Source organism: Netta rufina (genome assembly GCF_964035555.1).
Source record: "Netta rufina genome assembly, chromosome: 1".
In the NCBI taxonomy this organism is placed as follows: Eukaryota; Metazoa; Chordata; class Aves; order Anseriformes; family Anatidae; genus Netta; species Netta rufina.
In genome coordinates this window covers 94,839,960-94,863,586 of record NC_140123.1, presented here as the reverse complement: position 1 = coordinate 94,863,586, position 23,627 = coordinate 94,839,960, and the positions used below count along the sequence as shown (strand labels likewise).

The 23,627-nt window shown below is 38.1% G+C and overlaps 1 protein-coding gene across 2 annotated transcripts in view; it reads left to right on the top strand.

Moving 5' to 3' along the window:
- The window catches only part of DYRK1A (dual specificity tyrosine phosphorylation regulated kinase 1A), a 91,514-nt gene extending 81,224 nt beyond the window's left edge, over nt 1-10,290 (top strand). For both annotated transcript variants that reach the window (XM_084284244.1, XM_084284245.1), the window contains exons 8-12: nt 1,622-1,768; nt 2,162-2,302; nt 2,587-2,893; nt 3,168-3,292; nt 5,006-10,290. In XM_084284244.1, coding sequence (XP_084140370.1) covers nt 1,622-1,768; nt 2,162-2,302; nt 2,587-2,893; nt 3,168-3,292; nt 5,006-5,629 — 1,344 coding nt within the window. In that variant the 3' untranslated portion in view covers nt 5,630-10,290. The remainder of the gene's footprint in view (nt 1-1,621; nt 1,769-2,161; nt 2,303-2,586; nt 2,894-3,167; nt 3,293-5,005) is intronic.
- Nucleotides 10,291-23,627: the final 13,337 nt, after the last annotated feature.

Below are 23,627 nucleotides of genomic sequence, written 5' to 3'. Positions count from 1 at the left end.
TGTACTTTGAGGATGAGTGCGTTTTTTATTTGAGCTGTTAGTTTCTGTCTAGCATAGTCAACTAGCTCTGTATTTACTTGAAGAAACATTAAAGTATATACAACAGCTATTAAAACCATAAGCAATTATGCTTGGATGCCAAAGACCAGATTCTTTAGGAAAAAGAATCGTATTCCTCAAATGTTTAATTTGCACTGACAGTTCATTGAAAAGTTCATCAGGACATACTGCTCATTGTGCACGGTATAGTCTAATAATACCAATAGACACATTTTTGGTTGAATGAATCCTATTTTTGATGGAATGATTGACTGCCAGTATTTAGGGTACCTTAGCTTTACTTGTTTGCACTGAATACAAATTATTAGCTAGAGAGGTAAAGAAACTTCTGTAGACAGAAATTAGAGTTCCACTTTTTTTTTTTTTTTTTTTTTTTTGCTTCCTTGAAAAGAGGCTTTTGAACCTTGCCAGGTCAGCTGTGTGCCTGTCCTGTGGTGGTTTTATCTATAAATTTATGAATGATAATCCTTGATATTCTTTTGCTTTGAGAAAACTGGGTATTAAACAAACAAACAAAACACCTGCTAAATCAGACTTGCTGTAAATCTGCAGCAATTGCAAAAGAGATGTCAGTTCAAGAAATATGAATAGTAATAATGAAGATGATATCACTTTATGAAGAGAATTAAAAAACTTCATGGATTGACTGAGTAGAAAGTAGTGAGGCACAAATTTAGGATTAATACAATTCATTTTCTCTATTAAGTAGAGATATCTGAGCCTAGGAAGAAAATGAAGGGAAGACAAATGAGATCTAGATTGTATAGCTCTATAATAAGATAATTTTGAAGTGCTAGGAAGCACAATTAAAAAAAAACTTTGTGCAATTTCACAGAAAAGTTAACTTAAATGGAAGTAAGTAAACATTGGCACCTTTGTAGAAAGTGCTGGATAAAATTTTGTGTTAATTAAAATATAAAGTACAGTTCTGTTTGGAATATTTTTCTTTGGTTGCTTTCTTTTTAAGGGTTTTGGAGTTGTTTTTTTTTTTTTAAAGATCTTTTTTTTTTTGTTTGTTTTGCTTTGTTTCTTTTCGTATATGCTTATGTTTAAGCCAGTCTTCAGATCTAGGATCAAGACTGAAATTTCTGACTTGTGAAATGAGCTGGATAGTTGGGGGTGATTCCAGCTGGAATCACCTGGTAATTTCATTTCATGACAACAAAATGGTTGATTTGGATTTTTTTTTTTACTGTTGGTTTTGTCTGAAGTGTTATGTGATTCTGATGTGGCTTCTGGAATAGTTTTTATTTGAACGTTACCAGACGAAAATTTTGTTGTACAATTATCTGTAATTGCATGAGATTACACTCATCAACTGTAAAGTGTCGGAATTGTGAGTGAATTTGCACTTTTTTTTGTGAGCAAGAGTTAGTATTTTTCTAATAATTAACATTTAAATATTTTTTATAAATTTGTAATATGCTTTTAGTATCACTAGTACCTTGTCTTTGCTTTCCCCACAATGAAAGTGTATTTTACTGTAATTCTGTTTTGTAATACAGAACCATAATAATGCTTTTTGGATGCTGTGTATTATCTTCAAATGCTTTTATTTCAGATATACCAATATATCCAGAGTCGTTTTTATCGATCACCAGAGGTGCTACTGGGAATGCCTTATGATCTTGCAATTGATATGTGGTCCCTTGGGTGTATTTTAGTTGAGATGCACACTGGAGAGCCTCTTTTTAGTGGGGCAAATGAGGTATGCAGTTATTATACAGTACAAGTAATTTGATCTTTTTTGTTCATTCTAATAATGTTACTCATCTGTTATTATAATGGTTAAATTAGGGAAGTCTAATAATTCTAAAATTCATAAACATCAGTAATAGCAATGTCTTTTGTTAGAATTCTAAATTGCCTGGTAATAACTTTATGTTTCTGGGTTTACTTCTACCCTGATCTTCCCCACAGCTCCTTGTTCACTAATTTATTTAGTTAATATTGAATTTTTATTAAACTTGAAATTAATTCAGAACTTAACTGGTGTGGGTAGTTAACATATGCTACCCATGTGACTGTAGAATGTTGGACTCTATTGCACTACTCATCTATACGTCCCATGTTATTCATAAATATTCTTCCTGCGGAACAGGTGGATCAAATGAATAAAATAGTGGAAGTTTTGGGGATACCGCCTGCCCATATCCTTGACCAAGCACCAAAAGCAAGGAAGTTCTTTGAGAAGTTGCCAGATGGCACGTGGAACTTGAAGAAGACCAAAGATGGAAAAAGGGTAGGTTATGTAATTAGTATGACAGTATGGACTATCCCTTTAAAAAGAATAAATTAAAAAATGGTGAGATATTACTTTGATTTACATTGTCTTACTAAAAATGTAGCTTTATTGTTACTGATTATTATTGAGTTGTAAGATGGGTTGATTAAGTAACACTTTCTATAGTGTTGAATAGTTTCTTCCTTTGATTTGACTGCTTCACTTGTATGGCGTGTTTAAACTACGCACATCCAAGGCTTGGTGTGTAACTTGATTTCAATTAATTTCTAATTTCTTAACAGGAATACAAACCACCTGGAACTCGTAAGCTTCATAATATACTCGGAGTTGAAACAGGAGGACCAGGTGGACGTCGTGCTGGGGAATCGGGTCATACTGTAGCTGACTACTTGAAGTTCAAAGACCTCATCTTAAGGATGCTTGATTATGACCCTAAGACACGAATTCAACCATACTACGCCCTACAGCATAGTTTCTTTAAGAAAACAGCAGACGAAGGTACCAACACAAGCAACAGTGTGTCTACGAGTCCTGCCATGGAGCAGTCACAGTCTTCAGGAACCACCTCTAGTACATCTTCAAGCTCAGGTGAGGTTTTCTTATTAAATTACATTTCCTAATCGTGTCGAAGGAGTCTGTCCCAGATGACAAAGTTTTGTTTGGCATTTGTTTCTTGGCTGGATCAAGTAACTGCTCCAATGAAAAGTTATAAGTAGATTTACAAAAATTTGAGTGATAGGTCCTCTATTTTTTATCTTGAAGCTATTTAAATCTTTATGCCGTCATTGTTCTACAGCTATGCCGTCATTGTTCTACAGCTTGCTGTAGATTTTATATCTCTTGTGTTGCTGTGACTTTATAGGTGGATCTTCTGGGACAAGCAACAGTGGAAGGGCACGGTCAGACCCCACACACCAGCATCGACATAGTGGTGGACACTTCACTGCTGCTGTTCAAGCTATGGACTGTGAAACACACAGCCCACAGGTATGCACAAGTAGAGCTTTGTCTGATTTATATGTTTTTTTTTTTTTTTCTGAGAATATTGAATCCCTAAAAGTAGTTGTATTAGGTTTACATGGTGAGGCTTTGGAACCAGGGAGGTGTAGGGGTGACCTCTGTGAGCAGAGCCCAGCAGCTGCCCCATGTCAGAGCAGAGCCAGCTCCAGCTGCTCCAAAAGGGACCTGCTGCTGGCCAGAGAGCTGAGACAGGGAGTGACACTGGGTGGGCCTCTGGGAGAGCACGTTGAAGAAAGGGGAGGGAGTAGGGAAAGTCGCACAACAGCAGCTGGGAGAGAGAGGTGAGAAAATGTAGAAATAACCCTGCAGCCCCCAAGGTCACTGCAGCGGGAAGGCAGGAGATGCTCCAGGTACAGAGCAGCAGTTCCTGTGCGGCCTATGGAGAGGCCCCTGGTGGAGCAGGCTGTCCCCCTGCAGCCCATGGGTCCCACATGGAGCAGATCTCCATGCTGCAGCCTCCCCCCTTGGAGTACCCCCCAGTGGAGCAGGTGGATGTGGCCTAGAGGAGGCTGCAGCCCATGGAGAGCCCCCACAGTAGCACGCTCGTGTTATGTAGTCTCCTTCTTGGGTAGTCCTTTGTATGTTAGGTCATTCACTTAGTCAAAAGTACTGTAGGTAGCTGTAAAAATTTCCAATAAATACTGTGGATGCAAAGGTTTTTTATGAGTTGCAACATGCCAGATGGGGCTGTCACCTTATACAGGGCGTAAGGGTACACAGAACTACGCATCTTCCAACCCAACAAGTCTAGCTTGTACTTCAGTGAACTCCTGCGCAAGTTCTTACTTCCATCTCACCATGTTCATATGCTTCACCAACATTATGGCTGGTGAATTATGAACTTTATTAGCTACAAATGATTCAGTAATTTCTTTTTCTTAATACAGATTAGTGGTAGTGCTAGGTTAATGGTTGGATGTGATGATCATGGAGGTCTTTTCCAACCTAAATGATTCTATGATTCCATTCTATTCTGTTCTATTGTATATTACCGTAATTTGTTCCTGGAAGAGCATTAACCGAAATGTTGTAGTGATTTACCCTTTCTGTTCATCCCTTTTAAAGTTGTAGAATCCTTTTTACAGGCATTAAGCAATAGCCACCATGCATTACAGTCATGAAAAGAAGAGAATATCATACATGCTTCTTTGCAACTGACTGTTTCTTCTTCTCCCAAGTAGACAATTTAGTTTATTCAACAAATGGCTGTGTAGCTAGATCTTGCTACTTTAATAATCTTTAATCAGCAGTGTTCTTCCAGAGGTGTGGGTAGTACTCCTCTAATAGTGTTGATAGTGTTCAAGATACGAACTGCAACATATTAATTTAGCATGCTAAATGTATCCAGAGGCCCTAGTCACAGATTAAGGCCTTAATGTTTGTACAACACCTAGAACCAATGTGTTGTTTAAAGCTGCTTCTTTAATTTGGTAGTAAGGTCACATATTGGACTTTCTTTAACTGTTTATTTGGAAAAAAAAAACAGAATGCAACCTTTTTTTAAAGCTATATGTAGAAACATGCTCTTTAACTACCTAATTATATTTCTAGACTAATTTTGAAACTGCAAGGATTGGTTAACTGATTCAAAAGTTAGCGGAAACATTAATAGCTTAATGTCTCTCATAAATGGATAGACTTGATTAATCGTTCCACTTTTTGTTTCGCCTGTTAACATAGGTTCGACAACAGTTTCCTCCTCCAATTGGTTGGACAGCCACTGAAGCTCCTACACAGGTCACTGTTGAAAACCATCCAGTTCAAGAAACCACCTTCCATGTAACCCCTCAACAACAGAATGCATTACATCATCATCATGGAAATAGCTCTCACCACCACCATCACCACCACCACCACCACCACCATCATGGACAGCAAGCCTTGGGTAGCCGGACCAGGCCAAGGGTCTACAATTCTCCAACAAACAGCTCCTCCACCCAGGATTCTATGGAGGTGGGCCACAGTCACCACTCCATGACATCCCTGTCTTCCTCAACTACTTCTTCCTCTACATCTTCCTCCTCTACTGGTAACCAAGGCAATCAGGCCTATCAGAACCGCCCAGTGGCTGCTAATACCTTGGACTTTGGACAAAATGGAGCTATGGACATGAATTTAACAGTCTACTCTAATCCACGCCAAGAAACTGGCATAGCTGGACATCCAACGTACCAGTTTTCTGCTAATACAGGTCCTGCTCATTACATGACTGAAGGACACCTTGCAATGAGGCAAGGAATTGATAGAGAAGAGTCTCCCATGACAGGAGTTTGTGTTCAGCAAAGTCCTGTGGCTAGCTCGTGACTAAACTGAAACTAAGTTTGTTTCTTGTGTGTTTTTATAGAAGTGGTGTTTTTCCAAAAACAAAGTGCAAAGCTGCTTGAATCAGAAGGAGATAAACTCACTGAACCGCTACAGGAGGGCAAAGCTGACTATTTTTTTAGACTTGAAAAGATTGCAAAGGGACAATGAAGTTTTTTGTTTTTTTTTTTTTTTTTTAAGAGCCATGTCCGGACCCACCTTAATGAATAGCTTAGTGGTGTTCACCTTTTGCTTCCCCCATTTTAACTTGCCACAACCTAGTCATAGTTTGTTTTTTGGGGGGAGGGTGGTTTTTTTTTTTTTTTTTCTGTCTCATTCAACAGGGGGCTATTGTTAAAATGTTGGCTGTAGTTGCAAACTAGTTTCTTTTTAAAGACATTGCACATGATTTATAAAGAGGCCCTTTGAAGATTTTGGGTGGGAGGGGAGTGAGTAATATATATACATATATTTTTTTTTAGTTCCCCAAACAAACATGGGCACAGAAACGCAGTACTGTAAGGAAGAGGGACCTTCAGATTACACAAATATATATCCTTCAGTTGTAAAAAGGGACGGTTGTAATGGAGTTTGTAAGGCACATTAAGCATGCTAAGTGGCGGTGATCGGAACTCTCCTTATCTGAATCTACTGAGGATCAAAGCAGCAATTGTAATGGGATTCTGTGCGTCTCATATTTTGGAGACCACAGTCAGTTAGTATTGAAATATGACTGGTTTCATAACTAAGGTGCACTGAGAAGCAATCAACGGGTCGGTCCTGGCCAGTCGTGGGGAGGTCTAAGTGGTGGTCTTTGGGAAAACCTTTGGCCTTATGGATTTGGACTCTTAAGTTAGAAGAGCCTACCATTTCAGATGCAATCACTTTTGGACATGCTTTTGCAGACAGTCCTTAATGCTGAAAACACAGAGAATGGGTAATTCAAGAGGCCTTTCTTTTAAAATAGACTTTTGTGACCCACTTATTGTAAGGTATTGCAAGGTCACTTTGCGTGTGTCATAAAGTTGACTTCCTTATTGGTTGAAGGTCACAGGAGTAGTGGTTTGCGTTTGATGGAAATAGCTACAACTGTGTCCCTTCCTGCTTTTTACTTTTTTCTTTTGCTTTTTCTTGGCACGTGGTTTCTCCACCATTACTTCTGCACAAAGACGTCTTCTGTTCATCCTGAACATTTTTAAAAATGCAGAATTTTATGTGACTGCTTTTTTGCCTCACAATTATGCTGTGAATTTTACAAAAATTTATTTTCTTTTTTGATAATTTATTGTACCAAAGCTGTTTTTATAGCACATAGATGTCTGTAACCAATAATGTAGCAGTTCTGCACTTTGACACAAGGTGTAACTAGACCATTTTTAAATGTCAGTTGAGAATTATGGCTGTACTATTGCTTAAACAAAACTGGAACTGTTGTTGAATTCATAGCCAATACATTTACAGCAATCTGTGTACTGAACATAATAGATTGACATCTACTTCAAGACTATAACATCTGTTACGTTATAAATGTGTTCAGGCTTCTGAAGGTAAAAGGGACACTAGATCCAGAAGCTATGAAACCAGCAGTTGATTCTTGTATTCCTTATTAACATAATTGTAAACTTGAAGGCAAGACCTTGATTGCATGAACAGGTCCAAAACAATAGTCTGAGTAAAGCAAGACACTCACATGAGACCTGAGGTTAGCAGGCTGTATTTAACAGGTGCCTAATTTTTGGGTAATGCTGCCTTAATATAACACAGTCAGCTTGGCAGTTGCGAAATTTATGGGCCCATTCAGAGATTTAGTTGTATAAATAAAAGCTCAGTGAAAACCATCTGAAAGAACGTGGGCAATTCAGTTGACTGCCCATCCCAGATTAACACTGTTTGCCCATTATATATTACAGAAGCAGTGATCTACCTCTGCCAGTAAGCCCTTTTAAAAGTTAATTCAGCAGAAAATTCAGAGTTCACACTGGTCAGTTCCACGTGGCTAAGTAATATTTTTCAGACTAAAAGGTGGACTTTTTAATATACTTACAGTGGCAACACAGCAGCTGGCTACCATATAGATGGGAATGAATACTTGGGATTACCATTTTTTTTGTAAATCACTTTTTTTTTTTTTTTTAAATCAAGTGATCCATATTTCTTTTGTATCGACATGTCAACCCTGTGGATGAAAGTGTTTTTTTTTTTTTTTCCTGTTTCTTTTCTTTTTTTCTTAAACTCAGTAATTCAGAGAAGTTTACAGGAATTGGAAGGATGTCACCTTAAAAACAGGATGCTGAGTTCAGCAATATACAAAGGAATCCAGTACTTGCTGCTGTCTAGGAATATAAGGGTAATACGAAATCTGGGTAATTTTTGTGTGCGTGGGTTGCCACACCTTAGCAAGCGCCAAAAATGAAGCAGTTTAAAAAAATATCTACATAAAGAAGAAACCACAAAATCCAGTGCTTCTGCATACTGTGTTATGTTACAGTCCAGTTTTGTGTGCTTTACTACACAGTTTGGTTACAGGACTTCTGTGCATTGTAAACATAAACAGCATGGAAAAGGTTAAATACCTGTGTTCAGATTGTAAGATCTAGTCCGGACTTGCTGTGTATATTGTAACGTTAAATGAAAAAGACAAGCCCTTTGTATTATAGTCATGCAGTCTTATGTATGATAAACAGTTGAATAATTTGTCCTCAGACTCTTTACTGTGCTTTTTGAAAAAAAGAGTAATTTAAGAAAAGAAATGTAAACATAGTAAATCTTCCTATGCAATTAACCTACTCCAAGCCATGGTATGGTAGGTATGATTATACTATAATATGTAAATATCAGATACATTGAAACAGACTTAAAAATATGAAAGTAAAAGTTGGAGGCGTAATGGATAATTTTGAGTTTTTAATTGAAACAGCAAGGTATACAAATCATTGATGTATGAACACAGCTCTGCTTGATTCTGTTTGACTGTATTTGTAGTTTGAGTTGTTTATATTATCATCTGTTAGTTTGAATGTTCTTATACGCACTGCAGCTTTCTACCTAATACAGACTAGCTGATTTTAAGGCCAGAAGTGACCATGGTAATGAAATAATCTGACTGGCATGCCATTCATTATCTCTAGGATTCAACCTAGTTATTTTTGCATCATGAAGTCTGTATCTTTTGGGTGCAATAGAACATGCTTTTTAAAAAAGATAGCCAGTTTCCATATAGGTTCTTCAAGCGTGAGGATTTCTCCATGTCTCCTGAGTGATTCAGCTAGTTCATTTTCCATGCTCGTAGTCCTCCTTTGGTTTCGGAACTGTTTAGTTACAGCTGCTGGCCACCGGATAGCTAGCCGCCTATTAGAAGAACTAATAACTACTCTAGGTTTAAACTCTTTCACTTTATTCACATAAAAATATGTTAACTTTAATAACCTATGTAGATGGAGTTCCTTATATCTCTAACTGTAAAGCTTTTACGGCTCTTCTGAAACTTCAGATGTTTTCAAATCCATTCTAACGCGTGGACGTGAGAACTGCATACAGCATTCTGGTAGTAACTTCGGTATTGCTGTGTGCGTGTAGTATGTGCAGGTACATTCTTGAACCTTTCAGTTTATATCTTTGCTTGTTTGTTTATACCTCCAAGGATTGCATTTTAAAATCTTTCAGTCTCAGTTATTTGCATTAAAAGATTGTAAATTTTAGATGATTATCCATCATGATTCCTAAGTCCTTTTCAGAACTGCTGCTCTTCCAGGATGTAGTCTTCCATCCTGTAAGTATAATGATGTCTGAATGGGACTGGTTTACGGAAGGCTTGGATTCACCTATAGATGTGACTTGTCTCTGTTGTTTATCACTCTACCATCATCTTCATTAAACCATCGATAAGCTTATATTTTATTAACTGAAAAATCTTAAACTGCTTTGAAGATAAATCCTGTCAAACATACCTTTTTTAACAAGGGAATTATCTAAATCCATAACCTTCTGACACAGAGTGTTTAGTATGTTCTGTGTTGATTTATAGATCAAATTATGTTTCAATAAGATTGTTGTATGGAACTTCGAACTAGTATGGAATTATCTTTCCAGTTAAAATGGCACGAGTAACTAACTACAAAGTAGAGTTATTGCTGAGAATTGATCTCATGAGGATAGTTTGTATGTGATCCAGCATGACTGTGGCGAGTGATGTATTTTTATTTAGAAGAGTGGATATTAGAATTGTGCAATGTCTTATGGCTGCCAAGCAAAGAAAGATGCCTTGCCAAATTGTAGTTTCCTGTTATATATCCCTGTTTCTTTTTTTTTTCATTCTATATAAGCAACCTCTTGTTGAAAACTTTGAAACTGGGATTTATTTCTCCACCTCGCAGTGACAGTTTAACTATTTGTTCCCTGTTGATTAAGATGCCTTGTTTTTATTTCAACAATTCTCCGTATTAGCCTTATCAAATATATATGATCTGCCTAGACCCGAGAGGATATGCACTTTCTGTTGTTTATCATGTTTTATGCTAGATGTTAACAAAGCATCACTGAGTTCAATCACAAAACAGTCACTGTGACTATCCTGGAGAACCTGAACGATGCGAGGATGTGATATGCTTCATAACCAGACAAAGGTGGAAGTTAAAATTGTGCACTTGAGGCTCCTCAGCTGAATGGCAGAGAGAGAATTCAATCACTTCAATCAATGTTCAGAGGTCCTAGAGGGAAAATGAGTCTTCATCAGGGATTTGATTTAGAAGAGGGTAAGTGTTAGAATTGAAAGGTTGTTCTGTGTGGAAGGGAGCCTAAACAAGATGGGTAATAGCACAGGGAGGGGAGAGGAATACCTTTAGCTAGAGAGGAATGGTGCAGACCTTAACTGAAAGTGACTGAGACTTTTTTTTTTTTTAATGCAGATCTTGTATTAGGAAGGCATGTGAGGGAACCTAAAGGAAGAACTTTATGGCCATGATGAGTGAAGATTAACACTTCCACTTGAGTGGAAAAGACTTTTGTCACAAACGTTTGGATTCCAGTAGTTAAAGCGAGTTATGAGAGTGTAGGTGTGTATTTTGTTGCAAGGTGGGTTTGAATCCAAACTGTTAATCAAGTCACTAGTTCACAGAAATGAAAGATGAGATGAGTTTGCTATAATTAAGAAAGGGTAAATCGAAGAAGGAGAACTTGGTTTCTGACATCAGACCAAATGAGGATATGGTGGACAGAACAGGCTGGCAGAAGCAGCAGTAATGGAAAGAGTGGGTTGTCAGCATGGAGGCATCTGGCAGTATTTTAATTCATTTACTAACTAAGGCTGAAATGTATACATTTAAAATGTGCTGAAAACAGCCGAGTGAGACCTTAAAAGAGGCAGACCACAACAGATGTTAAAATTTCTGGGACTGTAGGGGAAAAAAAATAAATAAGCAGTGTATGTTGCTGAGTGACTGGTTATGAAAAATTGGTTTGTGTTTAGTGGGGTAAGAGTGGAAGTGAGGCTGACCAAAGACATCCTAAATAAAAAAAAAAAATAAAATATTGCCACAGAGTAGGAAGGGCACGAGGATCTCCCAGTGTTTGTGCTTATGTCCTGAAGGTGTTTTATGTGGATCCAGCTTAGGTCCTCATTCCAAAGGCAAGACCTCCTTTGTTCCACAACAAGCAATTTTTCCTCAGAGGAACAATGCAAAGCATCACAACTGAATAATGATAAACAGTGTCACAGGAAAAAGATGCAAACCTCAAATATCAAATTATCATGGCAAGAAAAACAGTCCCAGTTGTTTTGGTCTAACAGAAATATAAACTTTTTTTTTTTTTTTTTTTTTTTAATCAGGGCTAATAATAATCTTATTTATAAGACAAAAGACCATTACAGTAGAAATGTTCTAAGGCCTTTCAGGAACATTGCATTGGAAAATTTGGCTTTCTAAACAAAATTCCAAGAACCCTAAAGAGCAGATGCATCCTGAGGCAAGTTGGTCTGAATTTCAGTAGGGCCAGTACTGACAACCCCCCCTGCAGATCACGCTTTTCGGACAATAGAATGTAATGTGGCTTTAGGTGAACAAGGCAATGCAATTAAACTTCTTATGTAGTACACTGGGATTCTCTTTTCTTTCCTCTATGTCTTCGTAAGATTCACTTCTCATCTCTGGTAAGTAGGGCCGCGTCCAGCTCTTGGTCTTTTAAGCACTTCATAGGAACAGCTTCAAGAGGAATTTAATTTCTGCTTCCCACTGGAAATGCAAACTCCAGAACCCTGGAATACAATTGTCATGATGTCTGGGCATATGTTTCAGTTATAAGGGCGTTATATTTTCTAGAACACCACATCTTAATTGACAAGCTTAACTTAAAGCTGTTCAGTTAACAAAAAGCAAAAATGTTTTGTCATTTTGCTTCTGTCATCGTTTTGTATGCAAACAGACGAGCCTCATGGAATTGCCACGTGTACCATCAGGCAGCATTGCAGCCTCTCTTAGAGACATGCTGGTCTCCAATGCAAATGCTCTTTATAGTGTATATACAATGTTCTCTTGAATACATCAGCTATTTGGCTTCTTTGTTGGTGCAGTCCCCTTCTGGAGCCTGCCACAAAACTTTCTGTGAAGACGTTTTTTGCTGGTGGAGCAACAGATGAATGGATGAATTCCTTCTAGAGGAAAAAAAAAAAGTCTAAATGATTGCTTTATTTTATTTTTTACATCATGTATGCTTTACATTTTAGGGTTTTGTACAGATACCACCATTTTAAATTCAAAGCATTTTGTTACAGGGTGTTGAAGTTTGCCATGTTTGACTGTAGGACACACTTGTTGTCTTAACATGTCGACATCACGTTTTTCCATTAGTTTTTCTGCATAGTGCCAGCCAGTTCCCACTGCTTGAGGCAATGGTATGGAAGTAACTAATAGTTTTGAAGACCTGGCTTGGCGGCTTGCTTTTTGGGTATTGGAAAAGAAGTTCTGGCTCTGCTAATGCTGTGCAGACTTTCTGTAGTGTGTGTGTAAAGAAATTTGACTTAATTTTCAAGACAATCCACAGACTAGTCCTTAAAACTTTACTGATGGATGAGGAAAGGGTTAAAAACACTTTCTCAAATCCAGTTTTGTGTTATAAGTGTAAATCTGATCACCAAAGAGAGTGAAGAGATGAGTCTTACTGAGCATTAGCTTGAGTCTGGCAAAGTCTGATGGATTGTAAGAATTTCTTCAAATTTCACATCTTCTGGGTATTCCACATGGTCCTGAATAATAAAAAGAACAGTAGCACAGTCGAAAGCAATAACCAAATCCACCTCCTGTAGCTCTGCCCATGACAAGTGGGAGAAAAGGAGATTAGTGCGACAGATGTCGACTGTCAAAAGACAATAAATTGGTTAGGGACTGGAAGATGATGTGCGGAAAAATAAAAGCAGAGTTAGTTTGCTCTGAAGCAAGCAGTTGCAGATGTAAAGCAGAAAAACTCTTCACCCAGACTGTCTTCTCCAGAATCTCTTCATACCACCTCCTGCAGTGCCTCAATGCCTCTCCTTGAGGTTTTCCTGCCAACCTGGAGCTCATTCAGCATGTTTCCCAGCATAAAACGTCAACTGCTGATAGGTGGAGTCAATCTTTTTGAGACTGCAAGGATGACGATAGAGGAGTTTTTACAAGCAGGCAAGAAGGCTAGTCCTGAATGGAGCACATCCTGAGCTATTCTGTATGTTCAGTGCAACAAACTACTTCATTTTTTGCACCTGCAGAAAACTTTCAGAGCCCCTAGGGTTGAAAACAAACAGTAAATTTAGTGTTAAAAAACTTCAGTCCACTTCTTGTCTGCTTTCCCAGTCTAGGGCTGGCACAGTATAGTTCCTGTGGGGTTCCTTCTCTTTGCTATGATGTGCCAGAGCACCAGGCATTCCTATTTTCAGCTGAATCAGTCTCCTGCCTGTGTAAAATGTTTCCTTTGCTTATGAAGTAATTTTATCACTATTTTATTTTATTTTATTTTATTTTATTTTATTTTATTTTATTTTATTTTATTTTACTTTATTTTATTTTACTTTATTTTATTTAATTTTAATTTAATTTTATTTTATTTTATCATTATTTTTTCTCAAGGGTAGTATTTCTTCCAAGAAAAATGCTGTACATGGATTTATTCTATACTGTAAGGTAATACCCTGCTCTATGTAGGCATCTTGCATCAGTCCAGCAACTACACAGAGCTAACCCTCTCCTGTGTGTTTGTGAAGAGGCATTTGCTCTGTAAACAACAAATGCTACGAGTAGGTACGTTGGAGTTGCAGTGCCTTGAATTCAGTTGTGTCAGTGGGAGTCACTTTGAGATAGTGACTTGAATCGAGGAGGGGTTGTGTCCCGATACAACCTCACGGGACAAGGCAAACACATCCAGGAATCTCTCAGTAGCCCAAGCTTTGACAATCAGAGATGCCACATTCACAGCTTCCTCATGGCAAAAGTGAGAGGCTTTTCTCAGAGTTGTTTTGAAGCAGTAAGCATACTAATACTGAATGAAACCATTTTAAAATCCTTCTCACTTTCTTTTCAGTAGAAACTATATTTAATGTCCCTCTTCAGAAACAATGCCTTTGTTTCACCCCTTTCCTCCCAGCCCAGTTCCCCTTCTTTTTCTCCTCCCACCCTGCTTCCCACTTCCTGCCCTTCTTACTCACTGCTTTTCCCTTCTCTTGCCATTGCTCATCTTTTTATTTCTGTTTTTATTTTATTTTATTTTTTATTTTATTTTTTATTTCTTTTCCCTGCTTTTTCTTCTTTCTGCTTCTTTTTCCTGCTGTTCTTACTTTTCCCACCTTTCTGCTTTTATGCTTATTTTCCCTATTTTTTTTTCCTCTTGTTCCTTTCCCATCTTCTTTCTGCTTTCCCCTTCCTCTTTTGGCTCCTTTGACTTCCTCTCAAGATTTTCATGTTCCCCCCTTCTCTTCTTTTTGGTGCTTTTTGTTCTCCTTTTCCCTGCTTTTTTCCTTTGCTTTTACTTTTCCATTCTTTTATCAGCTTTTCAGGGTCTTTTTTTTTTTTTTTCCCCCTCTTCATTACTTTTAACTTGTTTTTACTACCTCTCTTCCTTGCTTATGTTTTCCTCTCCCTCTCCCACCTTTGTTTCCCTCTTTGTTCTCCCTTCACTGATTTTTTCCCCCACTGCTTTTCCTTTCTGATGCTTTCTCAGTCTCTTTTCCCTTTCTTCTCAGTGCTTCCTCTGTCTTTCTCTTCTCTTCTCCCCTTCCTTTTTCAGTGATTTTGAGGTGTTTACTTTGCTTTCCCATCCTCAGTTCAATATTTTTTATGTTTCTCCTTTCCTCTTTCCTCCCCACCTCTGTTTCAAATACTTTTCAGGTCTACTCCCCCGTCCATACACACACTCACTGCTTTTCCCCTCACCCATTTTTCCATCCCTTCCATGCTTTTCCCTGCTTTGACTTCCTCTCAAGCTTTTCATTTTTTTTTTTTTTTTGGATGCTTTCCCCTCTTTTCTCTCACGGACTTCTTTTCCTTGCTTTGACTTCTCTTCTTTACCGTTCTTTTCCCTTCTCTTCTTCAGTGTCCCGTGCTATTCAAGATGCTTCCTTCTCCCCAACCTTCTCCTTACTGCCTGAACTTCTTTTCCCTATTATATTAACCTCCTTCACCCCCTCCCTTTTTATTATTTCCTTTGCTTTTCACTGCTTTGACTTCTTTTCATTGTTTTTTGTGGGCATTTTTCTGGCATCTTCTGTTCTTTTCAGGTCTCCCTTCACCCCCCCCCCCCCCTTGCTTGTCACTGCTTTGTCTTTTACCTGCTTTTCTCTTCTCATCTTTTCCCCGCTTCTCCCTTCTTATCTTTCCCCTGCATTTCATGGATTTTCTTTCTTTATTTCCACCCCTCCCCCCTCTTTTTTATTCTTGTCACTGTTTTGATTCTTTCTTTCATTGCTTTGCCCCGCTTTGACTTTTTTTTTTTCTGCTCTGACTGTCACTGCTTTGACTTCCTTTTCACTGCTTTTCAGATATTTTCCTTTGTTTTCTTTGCTTTTCATTAGCTTGACTTTTTGCCTCTGCTTTTCCCTCCTCATCTTCTTGCTTTTCAGTCCTCCTATTTTGCTTGCTCCACACACACTTTTCAGTACTGTGACTTTTCTCTGCTCTTCAGATATTTTCCTTGCTTTTCCCTCTTCCTCTCCTCCCCTGTTCTACACCTTCTGTTCTTTCTTCCTCCTCCATCTCAATTCCTCATCATCTTTCCCCATCTCTCTTTCTCCTTTTACATTCTTTTCCATTCTGTCTTCTCCCTCCCCACCTCACCCCCTGCACTTGCCACCACTTTAATTTAATTTTCACTGATTTTTAGATCTTCCCTTTCTTTTTCCCCTGCTCTTCTGCCTGATTGTTGCTTCTGCTTTCCCCGCTTTTTATTGCTTTTACTTCTTTTCTGTTCTCATCTTTGCAATGCTTGTCAATGTTCTGACTTATTTTCACCACAACTTCATGTCTTTAATTTTTCTCCTGATTCTTTTTCCTGCTTTTCACTGCTTTGACCTCTTTCCAGGGAAGTGGTCACTGCACCGAGCCTGTCTGAATTTAAGAAGAGATTGGACTGTGCACTTAGGCACATGGTCTGAACTTTTGGGTAGACCTGTGCGGTGTCAAGAGTTGGACTTGATGATCCTTAAGGGTCCCTTCCAACTCAGGATATTCTATGATTCTATGATTCTCCCAGTTTCCAGATTTCTCCTCTCTTCCCCCATCTCCCTCATACTTCTTTTCCCTTCTCTTTAGCTGTCTGTCTGCTCTTCACTGCTTTGACTGTTTTTCACTGCCTTTCAGATCTCTTAATATTTCCCCATTTACTTCCCTTCTACTCACTGCTTTGGCTTTTATTCCCTGCTCTTTTGTTTTTTACCACCCACCCGCTTCCTTTCCTTCCTTTGGTATCTTCTGTCACATTTCCCTGGCTTAACTTTTTTTTCCCCCTATCTTTTTCCTGTTTTGGCTGCTTTTCCCAGCTTTTCCCTGCTCTGCACTGATTTCTCTATGCTTTTCAGGTCCTTTCCCTTCTTTTCCCTTCTCTGTTTTCCCTGCTTATCACTGCTTTCAGTTCTTGTAGCTCCTTGACAGTGCTTTGACTTCTGGCTGCTTTTTAGGGCTTTCCTGCACTCCCTGCTCCCAGGTTTTGCCTTCCCCTTCCCTGCTGTTCATCCCATTGACTTGTTTCCCTGCTAGCAACTGTTTTAACTTCTTTTCACTGCTTTTCTCACCTCACCCTCTCCCTTCTTTTCCCTGGTTGTCATTGCTTTGCCTTCCTCTCCCTTGCTTTTCTGATATTCTCCTTGCTTTTTCCTTCTTTTCTCTGCTTTAAGTTAATTTCACTGTGTTGCTATCTTCTCCTTTCTTTTCACATCTCACATTTTCATTCTTTTGCCTACTTTCCACTGCTTTTTACAACTTTTTATTCTCCTTTCCCTGGGTTTTCCCTCCTTTTCTCTGCTATTCAGTCTCTTCCCTGCTTTGGCTTTTTTTTCAATTGCTTTTCTGGTCTTTTCCTTTCCTTTCCTTTCCTTGCTTGTTATGGCTCTGACTTTCTTCCGTTGCTTTTCAGCTTTTCAGGCCATTCCTTCCTCCGCTTCCTTCCCCCCCCCCCCCCCCCCCCCCCGCCCCATTTGCTTAATTTTTGATTTTTTTTGCTGCTTTTCAGGTTTTTTGTTCCTCCCCACCTCCTTTTTTTTCCTGCTTTTACCTTATGCCCTCCTTTTTGCTGCTTTCACATAATGCACAGCTTTTCAGATGATTTAGTTCCCCTTCTCTACTTTTCCTTTCATTGTCTTTCACTTCTCTAACTTCGTTGGCTGCTTTTGCTTTCCTGGTCTCAGGTTTTCCTTATTTATCAGTGTTTTGGTTGCTTTTCCTTGCTTATTGCCTCCCATCCCCTTCCTCCCCCTCCTCCTTTTCTTTCCCCTCTTCCTTTGCCTTCATTTCCCCGCTTTGCGCTTTAATTCATATCGCTCTTCATGGTGCTCTCTTCTCCTCCCACTTCCCCTTTCCCTTGCTGTTTTTCTGTGCTTTGACTTCACACTGTCACTTCTTACAACCCCCCCCCCACTCCGCTTTTCTCTTCCATGCTTATTCCTGCTCTTTTCTGCTTTTCATGTTTTATTTATTTTTTTTTTTCTTTCTTCTTTTTTTCTGCTCTTCACTGTTGAGATTCCTTTCACTCCTTTTCCTTCCCTGCTTTCCCATCCCCTCCTGCTCCAGGCTTGTGTGCTGCTTTCCCCACCTTTCCAACAAAGTGGTGCAGTGCTGCTTTTGACTGACTGCAAGCTCTCTTCCTCCATTTTTTTTCTTTTCCTGCTTTTCACAAGTTTGACTCATTCCTTCCTTGCTTTGCTTCTTTTGATTTTTGTATCAGTTCTGTCTCTTCTATTTTGCCCGTTCTTTCTTCTCCACTTTTTCTTTGATATCGCTTTCTTCATTCACTCCTTTTTCTTGTCTTTCTTTTCACGTCTTTTAATTTCTTTTCATATCTGTTCACATTTTTCATTTTTTTTTAGTCTTTTCATGCCTTTCATTTTCTCAGATTTCTTCTTTTACTCCTTTTTCCTTACTTCTTGTTGTTTTTGATACCTTAACTTCTTTTAACCTTTCCGCTACTTTTCTCTTTTCAGTTTTCTTACTTTCTTTTCACTTCATTCCCCTCTCTTGTCCCCTCCCATTTTTCTCCTTTCTTCTTTCTCTTTTTCACATCTCTCTTCAGTCAACAGTCAGACAATTTTCTTTGGTACACAGAGAATACACACGTGAAGTACTGAGACACAAAGTGCTGATAATCACAAAGAATTCTACTTGAAAAATTCTACTTTTTTTTTTGTCACTTTGATACCTCAAAGCTGTTGTCATGTTTTTCTTCTCTGCTAAATCCCTTCTAATGTGCTGACCGTAGTAAGGAGTTGATTCTGTAAGTGGTGCAGATGGCTGGAGACAGCTCTACTGAGCTTAGGTGCATCCTGTGGGTTTATCTCCATGAGGTCTAAGGACATGCAGCTGATTTACACTGGGGGGGATTTGTTTCATGAAGACTTAGAGCAACTTTCTGTTTCTGTAAGTACAGTAGATATGCAAGTTACTAGCTGAAGAATAGATAATACATCGATAGTAAAAATAAAGTATTTCAGACACTGAAAAATTAACTCCATGCTAATTGCCTGTCATTACAATATCATCGTGAGCTGATTGCTATCTTTCTCTAGGGGCCATGAAGGTATTTGAACATCATACAATATTTACAATACATCTAATGTCATGTTCTTGGGTGTATAGTTTCTTTGTCTGGATGTAAGAACAAAGATATTAACTTAATATGTCTTCTAGGTATATCTTACTACAATTTGCAGGACCTGACAGCAGTGAGCAGTCAGAAAACATACTTGCTTCTACTTTTTTTTTTTTTTTTTCTTTTTGAATGAAAGGATCAATATAAACATGGTGTAGGCCTCAAATGGTACTAGTTAAAGTTTCAAAGTACACACTTGAATATAAACCATAAAGCTAAAGGAAGAAGTGAGAGAGAAGAAATAAGGAAAATTGAAAGTAATACAAAAAAAAAGAAAAAAAAAGCAACCCAGGATGAAAAAAAATGATAGCCCAACTTGCTTTTAAAAAACAGAAAATGGAACTGGGGGAGGAGTAAGCCACACACAATTACAGCAACATGAAAACATTTGAGACATGCTGCAGAAGAAAAGGTGGCGAACACTTTAAAAGGAGAGTAATAATACATGAAAAACCATTAATGGTAAAGTTCAAGGGAGAATGATTCTGGGATGCTCTCTTTCCACCATGTTAATCCCAGATATTGATCAATTTTTAGTCTTTAGACCCTCTCTCTTTCTCTCTCCCTCTCTTTTTTTTTTTTTTTTTTTTTTTCTCTTACCATTTTTTTGATTGTCTTATTTCATCACCTAAAGAAAGGCAAGGAGCAAGAGAGGCTTTTCAATAAGGCTTATGTGTTTAAAATAGAAGATTTTCAATCTGTGAATGCCTGGAAACTATGAACTACATAAAAGTTTGTGAAGCTAACCAAGGGAAGCAAGTCTATTGTCAGTAGTTGCTTTCTGTAGGCTGCAGAAAGCACAGAGAATTTGAGAAAATGTTTGTAGAAGATAAAAAAAAATAATAACAATAAAAAACTAAGCTCAGGACCTTATCACCGTGGTTTTTGGAATGTGAGATGGAAGCATGTGAGGAATTTGAGAACTTCCAAATTTAATTTATGAAATAAAATCTTTTTGTTGATTAAGTTCCATTATATAGAGTTTAATTGGAAGTAAGAACTTCTAAGTGGTGGTTGAATTGTTACACTGGCTTTCTGCCCTTGAAATTCAGATTAATAAGCTAAATTTCCTGTAAATCATACCGGAGAACCCTGCCATATTTCCAGCCAATATTTATCTATATTATAACATTACCATTCTTTTTTTTTTTTTTTTTCCTTATATGATATCTGCTGACGATGAGTAAAGACCCCGAGAAAATCCATTTTTTAGGTAGATTTATAAGATTTTCAAGGTACCTTTCATATATATGTTATGAATTGACACTGCAAAGCTGTACTTATGCAAAATGTGGTTTATGGTATGCCTGTTGTTATTGTTTTGTGCCTTCCAGCATCCTCCTCATGTGGTACCCTTATTTCTTTGAAAAATACAGCTTCCAGTAAAGCATATTGCACATATGAGTGAGATACAGAGATCACGTAGATTTTTTTTGGCCCATAACCAGTAAAGAGAAGTCTTAGCTTTGAAGACCTGAGGCAGCCTTTGAATTCGTGATATTTAAAGCAGAGTGCATACTCTCCCGGCCAATGCCTTTCTTCTCTACCCCTGTGAGGCAACACAGAATTTCATTCTTTGTCTCTCCTTGAAGTGCTTGAGGGTTTTGGTCCTGCCTCAGTGACAATCCCCGAGAATGATGAAATGTTTTCTCTGATAATCAGTATTCGGACAAGTTGTGCAAATCATTCAGCACGTGTCCATAGAACCTGCCTTCCAGGAGCACCTTTGGAATGGAGTTTGACCACATGGATACTCAAGAAAAGCAGATGTTTAAGTGGCCTCAACCCATCTGATGCAACTTTTTCTCTCTGATCCAACGAGCCATTGTTAAAAAGGCTCTCTGGCATTTACATAGTTCTAATTACTCAGATGACTTTTTACATGCTGTCTATCTCATCAAGGCCTTTTGGCATCTATGGTAAATCTGTTTTATTTTTCTTTCTCACCTTTCTGTGCCCTGAGGAGTTTTTTGTTGTAATGGTGAAAGGCTTGTTGTGCCGCGGTTCTTTACTTTAGCTTCTTCATACCACATGGAAGTCAGCTGTAAAACCAGAGTGTCCCGTAATGAGATCATCCAATTTTAGAGATTAACATCTGGAAGAGATTTTACTCTCATCCAAGTACCAGTTGCATGGGCCATGGATGTAGCAAGTATAATATATTCCTTCCCTTTTCTGGGAAGGTTTTGCTTGTGGTTTTGGCCAATAGAAGTTAAAGAAACCTTCAGTTTGCTCAAATCTGTGCCAGTTTGAAATAGATTTCCCCTGCTAAGAGAAATGATGTGATTTTTATGTTGTACTGTTCATTGCTTCTCACTAAATACAGCATGGGCAATTTAATTTCAGTAAGGCCTTTTCCTATTTCAAATATCTGCTTTTGGCTCTAAGCTTTTTGGCAATATGGGTATTTAAAAATGATGCAAAGCATATGTTTAAAGAAAATGCTTTTCTTGTAGTGGAAAACACTGGAACTTTGGTCATTCGAAGTGGAAATGATTTGTGATAATTGATTTGCTAAATGTAGTAGTTATTGACAATTTGAATTAATGACTAGAAATGGGAACTCATGATAGAGGTAATTTACGTAGCTGTATCTATAACAAGCATCATTGATCTAACTGTAAAATGAAATAATCATTATGATCTTTATGACATTTTTTTTTTCTGCCCAAATATTATAAGCAATTCAAGAACGATACTATTTATTTTTTTCAAGGAGAAGTTATTTAGACAAACACTAATATGATTTTTTAAACACGTATTGATAATACAACTGTAACTTATAACTGTGTTCACAATATACCGCTTGTCACCTGACGAGATCTTTATTAAAACAAGCTGGCTTTTCTTTCCCTGTAGCTGTTCCAATCTTCTCCAACATACCATCTAGACGTAGTTTTGGTGAAACAGACTAGAATACTGTACAGGGTCAACACAATAATTTAAATGAGCAGAAATAGTAATTTGATTCTTACCTTCTTTGAGCTGTACAAGGAAAGACACAGTTGAGAAACAACAAAATAAAGATATTTTTTGCTTTAACCCTCATCCGAAATTTATGGTGTTATATAGCAGTTCATAATCACTGTTGCTTCTCATGGATTAAGAATGGTAAGAAAGATGGTAATGCATAGAAGAAAATGTAATCTGAAGAAAACTGCATTATGATCAATCTAGAACTATGCTGTACTGACACCAGATTTCAGCATTTGCTTCTTCCTCCTTATAAAGACAATCTTTGAGGTTTTTCTACTGTGCCTGTCCACCACTTTGCTCCTTCTCTACAAAGGATTCCTTTTCTCAAGATCTCCTGGTCCTGTCAAAATCAAGAAATGGGAGGACACCCTGAATCTACTTATCTCAGTGCTCCAATTACATATTTAAAGAGGTCATCAGAGAACCCAGTATCTGAAGAGCTAAAGAGGAAAGCAGAAACAGAGGAAAGGAGGAAGTCAGACATTATTTATTCATTACATTAAAGTTTATCTATCTACCTGCCTTATTTTACTGTGATATTGTGTTTGTGTTGCACCTTCTCTGTCCAAGGTTATGAACTCATTGTGGTAGAAATCAGAGATTAACTGATGTACCTGCAAATGATCACCACAGAAAGGGAAAATGTGTCTAAGATAGATATTAGTGGTCCTTAGATTAATTTAGGGAGACTTGTCAACCAACTGACACCTCTGAGCATCTCTGCAGTTCCCTGGACCGTAACTCTACCCCTTTTATAGCCAAGAGGTCTCCTCCTCTGCCCATTCAGTGTGTGAAAGGTTTCTAGAAACCTGCATGGCTCCTATCTGGATATGTCTCCTTTTGGGAAATTCCTCATAGGAAACAGTACTTGGCACCTTTCAGTCTGGTAAAAGGGCCATTTTGAGGTAAAGCTGTTTTGAGACTCCCTTTCTCTCTCTCTCTCTCTCTCTTTTTTTTTTTTTTTTTTTTTTTCCCCTCCCAGAACTAAGCACTCCTTTGGTAGATCAGGCTTAATAAATGTTATAGTGTGAAGATGGGCGGTATGTGACAACTTAAGAACTCTGATGAAAGTTGTCTTGTGAGTCTTGTCACAGCAGTTGTGCAATCTTCAGATGGTACCAGCTCTGACAGATGGTGGTGGTTCCTGGAGCAGAACTGGGCAAAGAGAGAGATTTTTCAGAGTGAACCTTGGACCTCTGCTCACATTGCTAGTGCAGGCATGTTTAAATGAAGGTGCTGGCCAGTAAACCAAAATGACAGAGGTGTAGGCACATGTTCCCTTCTGCCATACCTACTTTGGCAGCATTAAGACAGACACCTGGGGCAGGGGTGCTGAGTTGCTGGTGTGAGATCCTCCAGAACTTGTCCATTTTGTCCATTAAGATAAATAGGTCCATATAGGAACAGTATTTCCAAGGTAGTTTAAACTATAGCTTTTTTTTTTTTTTTTTTTTTCTCCATATTTTTATTGAGAAATTTACTCAGAAATATGTTAGGAACCATTGTAAATGGTGAAACAGCTTTTAAGCCAGTATTTCAGGTTTTACAACTGTGAAATCCTTAACAGCACTCTGCGTTATCTGTGACCACAGATGGATAGAAACCTCAAATAGTAATAATATATATATATATTTTATTTTTTTTCTCCTGATCTAAGATACATGTGACAGTTAGAGCCATTCAGTATCTTTACAAAATCATTAAACTTTAG